The sequence below is a fragment of the Pezoporus flaviventris genome, unplaced genomic scaffold, assembly GCF_033815535.1.
Source record: "Pezoporus flaviventris isolate CSIRO_AGI_PZ_B2104156 unplaced genomic scaffold, CSIRO_AGI_Pfla_v1 ptg000021l, whole genome shotgun sequence".
In the NCBI taxonomy this organism is placed as follows: Eukaryota; Metazoa; Chordata; class Aves; order Psittaciformes; family Psittacidae; genus Pezoporus; species Pezoporus flaviventris.
The window spans coordinates 10395634-10410443 of record NW_026892569.1 but is presented as its reverse complement, the minus strand read 5'-3'; the positions used below and the strand labels follow the sequence as shown (position 1 = coordinate 10410443).

The 14810-nt window shown below is 54.7% G+C and overlaps 1 protein-coding gene across 1 annotated transcript; it reads right to left on the bottom strand.

Moving 5' to 3' along the window:
- Window positions 1-8689: 8689 nt before the first annotated feature.
- On the bottom strand, window positions 8690-14791 carry SEC13 (SEC13 homolog, nuclear pore and COPII coat complex component). Its single transcript, XM_061455984.1, has 9 exons — window positions 14604-14791; window positions 14401-14445; window positions 13571-13686; window positions 13247-13398; window positions 12360-12493; window positions 11440-11573; window positions 10821-10941; window positions 9926-10072; window positions 8690-9518 (listed from the first exon to the last, which is right to left on the bottom strand). Exons 1-9 carry the CDS (start codon window positions 14604-14606, stop codon window positions 9408-9410), a joined length of 963 nt encoding a protein of 320 aa, XP_061311968.1. The 5' UTR covers window positions 14607-14791; the 3' UTR covers window positions 8690-9407.
- Window positions 14792-14810: the final 19 nt, after the last annotated feature.

Genomic DNA, 14810 nt, shown 5'->3' with positions numbered 1-14810 from the left:
ATTTTAGGTGAACAGAGAAGTTCTTCAAAGTGTGGGCTTGTGTTTCTGTCATTTTCCTGCCTCTCTCACCACCGAGAGCTTCGGAAATGGAGACCTGGGGGCATCACAGCATGAGCTCACACATCTCTGCCCTGATGGGCTCCTTATCACTGGAGTAGTTTCCAACACCTCAGCCCTCATGTTAAAACCATTAAGTCTCTGCCCACCGATGCAAAGGGAAACTGAAACCACAGCCCAGCAGTAATCAGGGAAATAAAGTTTTCTGCTTCCACCAGTTTGAGGCTGCCCAGATCCTGCTGCCTAATCTCCTGGGAAACCCAGGCTCCCTGGTCCCAACCGCTTCCCCAGGGCTCTCACCAGGGCGCTTTCCTTCCAGTGCCAGCTCCTTAACAAACACTGGCTGTTCCTGTCACATTTTTCTCACAGCAGCCAGTGACGCCAGCCCTGCTGGCGAGGGATCAATTCCTTATTCACCAAGTCAGCTCATCAGAAATGACCCCGGATCCAGGGACACAGGCTCCTTGGAGTGCTGGAGGATTCTGAGGGCAGAGCTGCAGCAGTAACCCATGGTCTGGAGATGCAGCTCCACGCAAGAGACTTGGCACCAGCCATCCCTCTTCATCCTGTATGGCAGGGCCAGGAGGAGCCCTTGCCAATGAGGGAAGCAGAACCGGTATCCCTGTCTCTTCTATCTTTTGTCTCTTCAACATCCACCCTTCAATAAAGCACAATTATCTGTTTACTCAAAACAAGGGTAATTAACCACCCAAATGGTGACTGGGGAATGTGAGAGTCACAATAGTCCCTATTATGGGGCAGATCCACTTAATAGAGATCATTCTTCCTGGCCTTAACACGCTGGCAGTGCATGCCAGCACCTTCACCCAGTGCAGCCTGGCACTGAAAACACACAGTGAACTGGTGTCCCTCAAGTGCAGAGGCCGGCCAGGTCAGGACCAGAGCCACCAGCTTGCCACATGGAGCTGGTGCCGGAGCCTTCCCAGCCCAGGAGGCGACAGTGCTAATGTGAATGCTGCAAATACTTGACTTCCATTTGCAGGGTAACCTCACCAGCCCCCAGCTGAGAGTGATTCCCAGTTCCACACGGACTTGGCTGTGCTCCAGAAGTAGGAGCTGCATCACTAGCCCCCAGCCCCAAATCTGCAGATCCCACTGCCCCAGGGAGCATCCTTGGCACCACCAGGCTCACGGCTGGGCTCAGCTCAATCCCTGTCAGGATTTTCCATGTTCTTAACTTCCCAGGGGTGTGTTTAGATGGAGGAGGAGGATGCTGAAGGTCCCCATCATCCCTGCTGACTCTGGCTGCCATCCCAGCAGGGCTGTGGGCTCTGCCAGCACCTTCATCCCTCTCCTCAGCCTGCAGCCACACTGGGGGTATCCATGTCACTGGGCGTATCCATGTCACTGGGCCATGCTTATGGGACACTCAGGTCACTGAGGAGGGACCCATTTGGCAGGTGCAGCAGCCACCTCTGTTTACCTGCTCCCATCTCGCACTGCACACACACGATTCAGCTTTCGGTTTCAGCCTCTCCTCTATTTATATCAAACCCTTTGAGTGATGTGCCACCACCCCCAGGAGCATGGCTGTGCCAGGGCAGCCTGCCCAGCACCTCCTCACCAGAGCTGGCTGCAGGGGCATTTGATTGCAGCATGACAGCACCTGCACAGGGAATAAATCTCCTGTGGTGTTCTGGGGACAGCCCTGTCATCCCTGTCACACTTACAAGGCTCTGAAGCTGCACTCAGGAAATAGGTTTGATCCTGCTGAGACGCAATCAAAGTGCAGGATGCTAAGTGGTTGCATCATCCGCATGCCCAGGGACAGGGATGTGCCACTCACACAGTGGAGCAAGGTCACGGCCTGGATGGTTCTGATCCCCAGCCCCAGGACAGCAGGAGCTGGTCAGTGGCACATGGCAGTGGGATCTTGGGGTCAGCACTAGGAGGACACAAGGGATGCTGGTGAGCAGCAGAAAGAGATCTGCAATGAGATTTAGTCAGAGGCACCTGCAGTCTGTTGCCATCAGAAATGAAAGGAGGTGGTAGCCCCAGAGAAGCCCCCCCTTCCCCATCCCCACAGGCGCACTGCAGCCCCACACACCCCTGCTTACGTCATGATGGGCAAGGAACCGTAATAGCCAGGCACATGTGATCAGGAACAAACCCTATTTATAGCCCTGCATAATAAGCTACATCTGAGAGAAGATGAAAGGGAAGATGATGAGTCAAGAGGGTGAGCGGGGCTGAACTTCACTGCTAACAGGGCAATTGGTTCACACAGAGAGGGATGTTACCAGGAGAGCTTCCCCTAGCAGCAGCACTGCCAATGGGTACCAGCCAGCAGTCACATCCTACCTGGACACATCCAGCCCCCATGGAGGCAGCCCCATGGAGAGAGAGGCTGGGTCTTGGCAGACTCAGCTACAGAGCTGTGTCCCTTTGACTTCATCCTGCTCATCACCTCCAGGCTTTCTCCTTCCCAGCACGAGGGGGATACCAGGGGCTTCATCCCCCCCCCTTGCTGCCACTGCCCCGGAGCATGTGTGCTCCATGCCATGAGCAATGGTCCCATGCAATTCCCTGTGTTCTCACCCCATCAACAAGGCTCACAGCAGGAGAGGGGACATCTCTGCCCTAAATGCCGCACAGCCATGTGCTGTGGCGTGGGGAGGGTTAACCACCAGAAGGATTCCCCGTGGACCACCGTGTCCCTCCGGAGTGTGCACTCCCTGCCCAGCACAGGGCTGCGGCACCCGGCTGCTCAGCGGGGCCGTTCTCAGCCTCCTTACTCAGAGCTGCATTTTACAGCACCCGTGGGAAATATTTCCATTTCATCATGAAAACAACCCTGTGGCAAAAACAAATTATAAGGCTATCCAAGCGCTCACATAAACGGGGGAAAGAAAGTCCTTAAGCCGGGGAGAGCAAAGGGGTGGCCCTGCTTCCTCCCAGCGGGTTGCATCCAAAGCAACCTCTTAAAGCTCTTTCAGAACAAAATAACAATGCAGTAAATGAGCAAAGCAAACGAAAACAGGAGCGGACACCCCAGCACAATGCAGGGAGCCCTAACAGGGCAGGTGGCTTGGCCGTCCCCAAACACCTATGCCAGGATCTCACCAGGATCCATCCCAGGGAAAGCCTGGCTGTGTGTTACCCCTGCTCCAGGCACAGGCTCTGGGTCTCTAGCAGCTCATGAGGCTGTAGGACCCTCTCCCACCAGGGTCCTCAGAGCCCCCCCAGCGCCAGCCTGTGGCTTCCTCCGCCCTTCCAATGCCAGAGGGTGATCTGGAGACCCCATGGAGAAGCTTCTGCACCACAAAGAGCCACAGCAATGCACGGCCATGCTGAGCATAGGGCAGGCAGGCAGCTTTCAAGAGGCTCTCCAAGAGCAGAGCCAGAATCTTCCTTAATATCCTCTTTTATTTCCTTTTGAAGTGCTGCCAATTTACCTGGATAGGAAGGGAATGCTGAAGCATTCTGGCCCCCTCCCTCCCTGCATCAGGGCTGGCACCTCACAGCTGTTAGCAATTACCTGCACTTGGTGGAGGGTCTCTCTTCAGCCCACATTCTCAGTTAAAGGATCACCCTTAGGGGAAACCTCCCTGTGCTGTGTCACTAAGGACAGTATCAGCCTACATTCACCAGGTGAGCATTCCAGGTGGCCGGGGAAGCACTGGAGCCTGCACTGGTGCTGCTGAAGCCCTCCCCTTCGGCATCTCACCAAAGAGAAACCCTGGCTTAGTCTCCTTGCACTGCGCACACTTTCTACCTCGTTGTTTAAGCACCTGGCACAGACAGATGCAGAGGCTTTCTTTGGTACAAGACCCATGCCGGCCCTCCGGGGCCAGCAGCACCGTCAGGAGCAGAGCTGCAGCCTTCAGGCTGTGGGCGGCTTTGTTTGCTTTGGAGTTTGCACTTGCACTTGTTTTCCTTGGTATTTGCTCCAGCAGCTCCAGCTGAACGCTCATCCTGGGCAGCTCGGCCCCTGCGGTCCTGAGCTCCAGCACCGTGCTCCCTGCGGTCCTGAGCTCCAGCACCGTGCTCCCTGCGGTCCTGAGCTCCAGCACCGTGCTCCCTGCGGTCCTGAGCTCCAGCACCGTGCTCCCTGCGGTCCTGAGCTCCAGCACCGTGCTCCCTGCGGTCCTGAGCTCCAGCACCGTGCTCCCTGCGGTCCTGAGCTCCAGCACCGTGCTCCCTGCGCTCCAATTTCAGATCATTTCAGGCTTTGCTGGCTAAAAATACTGCCAAGCAATGCCCCCGGCTGTGATGGGCCTGTGCCCCGCACAGAACACAGGTGGGCCCAGCAGAGTCCTCCCTGATGGAGAATGCTCCCAGAGCTGCACCGGAGCATCCCGGCAAACCCGCAGCACCCCATCCCTGGTGACACGGTTCCAGTGCCAGTGCCCATGCTGGGAACAGGGCCGGTCATTCGGGGTGCTGTGAGGGATGGGTGACATGGGGTGATGCTTCATCTCCTGCAGTCCTGGTCAAGCACTTTGGCTCCTGGGGGGCTGTGTCTCATGCGATGGCCCATTGGGGTCCCCAGCAGAGGTCTGAGGCAGAGCAGACAGATGCACACTCACGTAGAACACCCCAGAACACAAAGGACACAAACCCCCGTGCAGGCACTCAGCCCTGCCCCGCTGCCGGGCTCTGGCCTGGGCTGCAGCACAGGGCTCAGCACAGGGGACGTTACCAGCCCTGTGCTGCATCCACCTCCTGCCCTTCCCCAGCACCTCAGGCTCTCGCTGTCTGGCCTCCACAGCTCTATTTTAGCACCAGCGATGGGTCGTTTCCCTGTCAGAGGTCCATGTCTTTATTTAACTCCCATTCAAGTTCCCAAATTAGCGCAGGGAGGCTCCGGCTCTGTTTGCCTTGGAAGAAGATGCATCGCCACAAATTATTTTTGATTCAAGTAAACAAAGCCTCTGCCTCTCTTTCTCCTGCTCCCCTTTGATGTCGGTGCTAATTCCAATGCCCAAGATGTGAGCGCAGGCGCTGGCGGGGCCAGGCCGAGGCTCCGGGGATGCCGTGGGCTCCCTGCCCTGCCCTTGCTGCAAACCCAGCGCAGCCCCAGCCCTGCTGCATGGGGCTGCTGCCGCCCCTGCCCTGAAACAGCCCCAGGCTGGGGCTCACCCCTGGCCTGCAGCACCAGTTTCCAAGCGCACTACAGGTGGCACAGCCGCTGGCACGGCGCCGGCTGCCCTGACCCCCTGCCCCGCCGGTGTCAGGACAGCGTGCAGTGCACGGCGTGTCAGCACGTGCAGTGTCAGCACAAGGCAGGTCAGTGCATGGGTGTCAGCGCATGGGTGTCAGCACATGGGGTGTTAGGGCAGGTCAGTGCATGGGTGTCAGCACATGGGGTGTTAGGACAAGGCAGGTCAGTGCATGGGTGTCAGCGCATGGGTGTCAGCACATGGGGTGTTAGGGCAGGTCAGTGCATGGGTGTCAGCACAAGGCACGTCAGCACACGGGGTGTCAGCGCGGGGTGTGCCAGCACTGCGTGACACCCAGGCCAGCAGGGGACCAGGTAGGGCCCTGCAGCAGCCCCTGGGATACTGCAGTGAGGGTACATGGCGCAAGGTTCATTCAGTTCATCCCAGGCTGCTTCTGGGACCTGCTCTGCAGCGGGACAGGAGGTCCTCATCCCCCAGCACAGAGCTCCCCTGGGGCACAGCCCAGCCCCACAGCCACAGCAAAGGAGCCACTTTGCAGCCCAGAGCAGAGCCCCCTGTGCTGCAGGGCCAGGCCCCCTTGGGGACAGTGACCCCATCCCTGCGATTGCCCTCACAGCCTGCATGGGAGGCCTCCTCCAGGCATCGATCCACCCAGACACACGCAGCTATTAATAGCTGGGGCTGATGTTGACTTGGATCAAGTGGAAGATAACGAGGTTATTTTTAGGTTTATCTCTCAGCCTGAAGGGAAACGCTCTTCGCTGGCTCAGGCAGGCTCTACCCAACCTGTTGAGGCATGGTCAGGCCCTGGAATGAGGGACTCCTGCCATGGGGATGGAGGATGGATGCACCTTGGATGCACCAAGAGCACAGAGGATGCAGCAGGAGAAGCCTTGATGCACTGGTCCCCATAGTGCCAGCCCAGAGGGTCTATAACTCCTACCTTCATGGAGAGCAGCAGCACAAGGAGTCTCAAAGGAAACGAAACCATTGGAACCTTCCCTGGCTGTGCTCTCTGAGCCCCTGCACCACTCCCAGCGGGTATCCAGAGGAACCCTGTCCCTCCTGGTGCGGCCGTGTCCTCACTGGGACACCGGGATGGAGCACCAGCATTGTTCATCCCTCTGCAGGAAGATTTCAAGCTGAGAGCTCCAGCTTGGCACCATCCCACTGCCAGCACAGACACTTTAATTATGCTGTCCCAAGCAGTTGTGCCGTGCCGAGTGGCATCTAAAAATACCCAGAACACCAACTCACCCATAATGAGACACGGAGCACAAGGAGCCACCGCAGAAACCAACCCAGTGGCGCCGGGAGGCTTTTCCCATCGGGAAAGCTCATGGAACCACCATGTCCTCCAAAACCCTCCAATGAAACCACAGCTTTGGAGGGAGGAGGACTCCTCATGCCAGCTCCCCTTCCCCTTGGCTCCCTGTGCGAGCCCTGCGGACGTGGCCATGGTCCCATGGGGGTTTCAATGCCCGGTCCCAGAGCTGGCTCCCTGCACACTCCGCCTGCCAGCCCGGGGTGGTCCATCACACACCAGTCTCCTCTGGTCCACAGGACAAAGGGTTGGGCATGGGATGGCACCCAGGAGAGCTGGAGCTGCCCCTGAGCTGCTCCATTGGCTGGCACCAAAGGCAAATCCATGGGGAGCTGCGTCCCATGGCTGCAGTGAGGTCCAGGAACAAGCACTGGGTTCCCGTGCCCAGATTCCAGTGGGAAGGCCCTGGGATGAGCTGGGACAACAGCCTGGCAATGCAGAGGGGTTTGCGGGTGGTTGTTCCCTCCCTGTTCACTTCCACCCCACACTGGACTCCTCTCCTGAGCTGAAGGCCTTTTGCCGGTGCACCCCTGGCACATGAGGGGTCAGGAGAGCACCCCCCACCAGCCAAACCACCTGAGATCAAGTAAATGTGGGTTTGTCCAGAAGGCGCTGGTTAGAGAACACAGCTCCGCTGCCCCTGTGCACCCCAGGATCAACCAGGACAGGACCACGCTGGAGCTGGGGAGCAGGGAAGGGGGAAGTGGCAGTGGAGGCGGCTTCGGAGCACAGGGGAGCTCATGTCTCAGCCTAGCCTGGCAGAACCTCAGTCCAGAGCCTACGTGGGTCCTGCACACAAGCGGGGTGAGCTCAGCTGCCCCTGGGGCAGGGGCTCTGTGCCCAAAGCCCACGGCATGGATGAGCAGGCCCCTGCTGAGCTGTCACCTCAGGGCAGGACAGGAGCTGGCTGCAGTGAAGCCATAAATCATGTTTGTGCCAGAAGCCCAGCTCCAGAGGCAACGGGGCCAGGAGCGGAGCTGGGGCAGGCACGGGGATCCCCCAAGTGGGACGCAGCTCTTCAGGGAAGACCAGCCAAGCTCCGTGTCCCCTCTGAGCCTGTGCTATTTAAATCCTTCTCTTGTGAAAGCAAGACCTGAACAAGCAAACAAATATTATCTGGAAACACAAAAGCCCTGACAAATCTCCCAAAAATTCCTACGTGGGCTGCGCTGCGGTTGCACAACAGGAAGAGGCTGTTGATCCCATGTGCTCTGTGCCAGCACCGCAAGCCTCCACCCAGAGCCGCCTCTCGGCTGCAAACACAGCTGCACCCCACACCAAGCAGGAGGACAGGTCACAGTTTGAAGTAGCCCGCGGCCAGGCACATGTCCCACTAACCCAGCCCAGGGTTGCGGCTCTCAAGCTCCGCTGGGAGATGAGCAGGAGCCCTTCTGGCCACAGCACTCTGCTTGTGTGGATGGGAGATGCTCGCAGGGTAGTGGGTGCTGCAGAGGTCTATTGAGAGGAGGATGCTGCATGGGTTCCGCTGAGCTCTGTGGGATGGAAGGTCTGACTGCCCTTCTCTGGAGGGACGCGGGACCCCACATACATCACCTCCATCTCCTCCAGCCCCCCAGGTACAGGGTGGAGGCACTGACACTGCTCCTGGCAATGCTGCTCTGGCCCAGCGCCCCCAAGTTTTCTCCTTTCAGATCCCTCACATTATCCTTGCCCTGAGCCAGAGGTCAGAAACAGCCTTTGTGAGTTGGTGACAAGTGTGCGCAGCTGCAGAGCGGGGTTTGCTTGCAGGCCAGATCAAAGCTCTTGCAAAACAAGTTAATGATTGAACTCCTTTCAGGGGTGGCTTGCCCTTAAACTTCAAAGTCTGGACATGTTATGGAAGGAGATAATCTGACCCGGAGTGCACCCAGCTCTGAACACAGGAATATGGGTGCTGCAGCATCTCCCCACGCTGGTCATTTGCTGCCACCTGGTGTCATCCCTGCACAAGTGCTGGGGACCTGGGGGTGGCAAGGATGGACCCGCGGCGTGCAATGGCACCAAGTTTAACTGAAAGCTTTGGGTTTTCTTACACTGTACGCAGCATCGTCGCGCTAGAGACTGACACTGCCCCAGCCTGGCACAGCCAGTACCGAGCACACTGTCACCAGGGCTTGCGCAGGGGCAGACCACAGCCAGCTTAATGAATACAGCACACCCAGCCTTAACCAATAGGGCTTTATTCTCTTGGTATCTCAACAACAAACCTGAGGTACAGTACACAAGTGTGGCTAAAAAAACCCTAATCTTCCAATTATGGTCTGATTTATTGATGTTGGTTAAATAACCAAGTTTGAGAACACTGTAAAGCAAGACATGTGCGTTCCACTACTCCTTTTCACCTTGAGGAAAGCACAGAGATTTTCACCTATCCAAGCACATTATTTCGAGGAGGATCAAGCACCACTTCACTATCACCAGGGCTGGCCAGCACGCTGCCATCCAACGCTGAGAACTCCACCAGCCCTTCCCTTACCTGAAGCAAAGTTCTGGCCTCTGCAGGGACAGAGTTATTCGTTCCCCTGCACAAAGGAGTTTGCACCTCACCACTCTGACAGCTACCTCCTGTTCCTGCCCAGGAACTTGAAGCCCGACTACACCACATCCACTTAAACCTGATCCCTAAACCCAAAAAGCAGGGTACAACTTCCACAGCATCAAGGAGTAGTATAAGGCACAGTACGTTGCTCTTTACCTTAAATTTAAGGGAATGTCAATTAAGGCCGATTATCAACATATTGTAGCCTCCCAGGAATAGTTACAGAGTGCTCCTAAGATCAGGTAATTGTTTCCCGTGTTCACGTCCAGTTTAGATAAAATCAGTTCTCATCCGGTTCAAGAAACGCTGCGGATCAGAGCGACCACGTGCGGCAGCTGGAATGTCACTGCTCGTTCTGCTGCCCCTCTGCAGCGGCAGACACCCCGCCTTGGCCCTTGTTGACATCGCTGATGCATGCCCACAGTCCATCCACGGACTCCTTCCACAGCGTCACCTCAAAATGAGACCAGGAAGAAGTTTCAGCCTTAAAGTACAGTCTGCTCCTCACAACCACCACAGCACCGGCTTGGTGACAGTCTACAACTACAGAAATCAAGCACTGCAGTGTTGATCTAAGTATCAGGTATTTGTTGCTGCCTGCTGTGCAATCGTCCAATGGTAAGGGGACAGTATGTGAGTTCTGCTGTTAGCGCCCCTCCAAAAGAAGTGAAGCCTGCATTTCAATACTAACAACGCAGCACATGTGGTTTGCTGAAGGTCAGGCTCTTCCTCCCCTCTTGGTAAATCAAAAGGAAAAATGCCACCCTTGCAGCGAAGTCCCATCTCAACCAGACATGACAACAGCCTGTCTCATCTCAGCTCTTCCGAAAACACGGCACAAGCCAAGGCAGAGTTACTCACCTTATTGTCTCCTCCAGACACTGCAAGGATGTTGGCAGTAATGGACCAACTCACATGCCAGACAACATCATTGAACTTGTGCAGCAGCTTCGGTGACCAGGAATTTCCAGAGGCATCATCACATGTCCAGATGAACACTCTGCCATCCTAGAGAAGCAGACCGGCTTGGTGGGACCACCAGGTACAACACAGAAGACCCCACCTCGATGGCACCTGGAGCTACCCTTCCAACCCACAGCTCCAATATGAGCCCCCGATGTGTCTACAGGGATTTTTGCTCAACAAAGGGGCTGGTTTCTTACTACAGCTACAGGCAAGATAGGAGTACAGCATTCTGGTGAGAAAGCTGCGTACCAAAGATGACTTGCAAATACCAGAAGAGCTCACAAAATATCTATGTACCAGCTGATTTTTTTCCCCAGCATGAATTTTTCTTTCCAGCCACATGACAGCAAGGCAGCAGCTTTCTGAGTAGTCTTCTTGATAGGAAAAAAGCATTTACAGAATGATTAGCAGCAAACACTACAGCCAAGGTGAAGGTTGAGGACATCAGAGCTGATTAAGAATGCCAGTTATGAGAAAGTAATATATTTAGCTGGAAGTTCAGTGATTTTGATCCAGAGGTATTAAAATATGATGTTAGTGTGAAGGTTTTCCTCAATGTGAGATCATCCTGCTCATGATTTTCAGAATAAAAGATAAGTCTTTGGTACAGAGCCACACACACAAACATAAATGTTTCTACTGGCTTCCGAGTCTGGGAGGAAAGAGAACCCAAAGGTTCTTGTGCACAGACCCAGACAATAGCAAAGGATTGTTCAGAGGACATGTTCCAGTGAAGTAACTGGGAGCAAGGGCACTGAGCCTACCTCTGTCACCCCAAGGGAAGCCTCACCTGTGAGCAGCTAGCAATGGTGCTTGTGGGCAAACCTATGGATGGAGCCCAGGCTACATCTCGAACCCAGTCACTGTGAGCCTCCAGCTTCTGCTCTTCTTTCCACTGGCCATCTTCCTCCCTGAAAACACAGCTACACAATCAGGAGGGCAGCAGCAGCCATCACATTTCTCATCTCCTGTTCTGGAAGGCTTTGGTTTTCAGATGCCAGGTTTATCCAGATAATACAAAGCACAAGTGTTCTCCGCTCTCCTCCAAAAGCTCTATGACTTTAACAGACAAAATCCCTTCCAGAGGATAGAAAGCAGCCCAGGCAAAGAGTGTTTGATCTTCAGTTACCGCACAGAAATCTGCTATTGCCCAAGTGACAGCAGTAATCAAAGACAATCAGAAAACCACTTTCCAAGTTAAGATGAAGCAGGGCTGACACAAATTGCTGTAACCATGTGAGAGACTGCACATCACTAAGTTGTTTCTAATTTTAAATCACTTCTCTAAGACAGTAATTCAAAGATGAAAGCACAGAGATGCTGAAAATCTTGAGATACCAACAGGGACTTGCAGACTATCAAGAGTATCAGGTTTTGTGAGTTCTTAAGCCTGGCAACAGAGCACTTACTTCCAGATCTTGACAAGGTTGTCGCAGCCACCAGATGCAAATCTTTTGATGTAGTTTGGTTTCTGACCAGACGGTTGTTCTATAAGGCTTCCTGGGACAACAGCAGGAGCCCAGCTAACTGCATTACAGCCAATCTAGTTGATGAAAAAATGCCTCTATTAGCAGCTGCTTACTTCAAACACATAAAAACAGCTGCTGAGGGGGTGGACACCTCACATACTCTCTACTTGGGGGGAATAAGCCCATCTTAAGAAAGCAGGAGTCTTACACAATGCTGGATGGACACTGGACGAACAAGACATCCAAATATAGCCTGTCTCAGTAAGGCACTTACTCAGAACCCCTCAGGTCACCAAGTAACTGTTCTATGTGCAAATATCATCTTGCATATACAAACAGTGGGCACAGAGACAGAAACTGGAAAGACACCAGACACACACAGTTGCCAAGATTCAGGAATGCAGAAACCTTTTGTCTGGAGCCCCATTTCTCCCTATTGAGAGCTGCTGCCATCAGCTTATTAAGTTCTGCTTAAGAAAAAATCCCCACTATTTTGGGAAAAGCATGAGCCCTGCATTTTCCCAGCTCCAGTTTATTCACAGTTAGTTGGCACAGATGTTCTTAGGACCAAAGCCACTTCCTACAAGGTAACTTCCAGCACTGTATTTAATGCTAATGCTTAATAAACAGGTATTATCAGTGTAACCTTCACACATTTGGTTTTCTCCTTCATTTTAGTGACTACATTGTATACCTTCCCACCCTGGAGTAATTTAAAACAAGTTATCCCAATTCCGGAAACTGTTTCACATAATTCCACTGCAGTTCAGTATTCATCTACTCTACAGTTCTTTGAGGCCTCAGCTCAGCATTTCTGCGTGGCTCCAAGGGCTCTGTGCTGCTCGAAGGGACAGACTCACCGTGTGTGCATTGCTGATCTTTTTGACTTCCCACTGCCCATCACCCGTGTAGCTCAGTAAGGAGATGGCCCCATCGGAGCTCCCACAGGCCAGGATCAACCCATAGTCATGCGGTGCCCAGCAGACAGAGTTCACTGGGAAGGGAGAAGCAGGATTACACCAAGGTCACTACCTAAAACTGACTACACAATACACTAAGACTACAGTTACTGAAAGTGAGCAGCTTGGAGAGCTAGGAATGAGTCTTGGCATTCCCAAATTTCAGCAAAGCCAGTCAATGAATTTTACTGAATGACAGAAAACTGCTTTATTTTTGGCACCCTTTTAGAACTAGAACACTAAAAGAACACCTTAATGAGAGACTAAAGACTTTGATTATCCCCTGCAACAGCAAAGAGCACTGCTGACTCCAGAACAAAAAATGACTGGGAAGCAGTATTTGGAGTCAGTAGACCAGTCGTCATTTAGATCAGTAACACAACAAAGCTGGAGGCTTCTTAGATCTGTACCTCAAGGACCGATCATCTGGACAAAACAGTCTCCATTGCACAACAAAACACAGCATGCCAAAATCCTCCTTTCTTTCTCCCTGCAGTGCACACAGAGGATTTCCCCCAAGAATTCAGTACCTTACTGTCTTGTTTATCTGAAAGCTGATTTATTTGTAAAACAACTCCTAGGCAAAAAAGGGATGAACCAGGACTGGAGGTTTTCCAGTGACATGACCTGACATTAATGTCCTGTGTACATGGAACGGATTTACTGACTCTCCACTAATTTATCCCCATTGACAGAGACTTTCCTCCTTAACACCAACAGGTTTATTCCAGTCTCACCCAACTCCTCTCACATCCCCAGTCTCACTCCCAGCTCCAGACCCCGCATACCTGAGGAGTCATGCCCTGTGTACTCATAGGTCTTTTCCCAAGTGCCATTTTCCTCCTTCCAGACGATAACCTTCCTGTCGTAGGAGCAGGAGGCCAGGATATTTCCATACATCGGGTGAGCCCAGGCAACCTGCCACACGGGACCTTCATGCCTGCAACCAACAACGTTACTGGGGAGAGCTTGACTTTGTCTTTTGTTCAGTGACAACCACCAGAGTCATTATGAACTTGGAGGAATTTACCCTCATCTTACATTGCCAAACAGCAAAGTGACAAAACATGAAGCACTTCCACAGTTAAAATCTCCCCTTTCCGACACTTTACCCTCTTAGGTCCGCGATGAGGATCTGCCCTCCATTCCGAACATCAAAGATCTTCACGGATCTGTCTGAAGAGCAGGTTGCCAACCGGGTGCCATAGTAATCCATCTGAGCATCGTGCTGCAGGGGACAGGAAAGCTGCTGTCAGCGCGGGCGATGCTGCTCTGTTAAACAACCTGACTACATCCGAGACATGGTGGTGAGAATGGTGAACAAATGGGGTTTTCCAGCATGGTGGGTCCCAGCCCAGCGGGTCAGAGAGGACGGGTTCAACAGCCCAGATGAGCCAAGCAAGCCACGGAGCTGCTGCTTTCACCACACAAAGGTCACACAGGAGAAACCTGAGGAACCCGGAGCAGGGATGCGTAGTGTTTTCAGGGGCAGACATGAAATCTGTGCCACGGGCTGCAGAGCCCGGAGCAGTTACGTGGTTTTGCCTGTTAATCCATGAAGCGGGTGTGAGGACACCGACGCCTCGTATTTACGTTTGGCACTTTGTTCCTTCCCTGAGCGGGCTCCTCGCTCCTGCACATCACCTGGACCTTGCTGTACGCGGCCGTTTCCGGGCGCACACACACGCGCGGGGCGGAGGAAAGGTCGCAGTGTCACCTGCCCCTGCTCCGTCCCGCTCACTACACGCACACGTGGTGGTCCATGGAAACGGGCGCAAGCGAGCCTGGGCGGGACAACCGCAGCTTCGCGCCGCTCCCCGGTAGCCGCGGGGCCGTGTCCGCACGGAGCGAACCGGCGCTGCCCGAATTCCCCACCGCGCTCCCCGCGGGAGCCGCATCCCGGCGCGCACGAAGGGCGAGGGGACACCGGCTCGGCACTTACGATCATGTCCTCGTGCGAGGTGTCCACCGTGTTAATGACCGAGACCTGCGGGTGAGCAGAGACAAACCTTGTGCCGCGCCCGGGAGGCCGGGCCCGCCTGCTCGGCCCGAGCACCGCGGACACCGCTGGTTCTCCCCCCGCCACCGCTCCGACAGGCGCCGGAGCCCCCCGCGAACCCCCTCCGGCCCCCGGCCCGGCCTTACCATGGCTGCGGCTGCGGCGGCGGCGAACCCGGGGAGCTCCCGACGGCGCAGCTCAGACGTGGCACGGCGGTCCCACACCCGAACGGTCCCGCCGCGCCCCGCCCGCCCGCGCCACGAGGTTCCGCCGCGCCGGGGTTCCGGCGTTCCGCGGGGCTCCACTGGCGGGCTGGCAGCGGGGACCGGCGGCAACGCACTGGCAGTGCTACG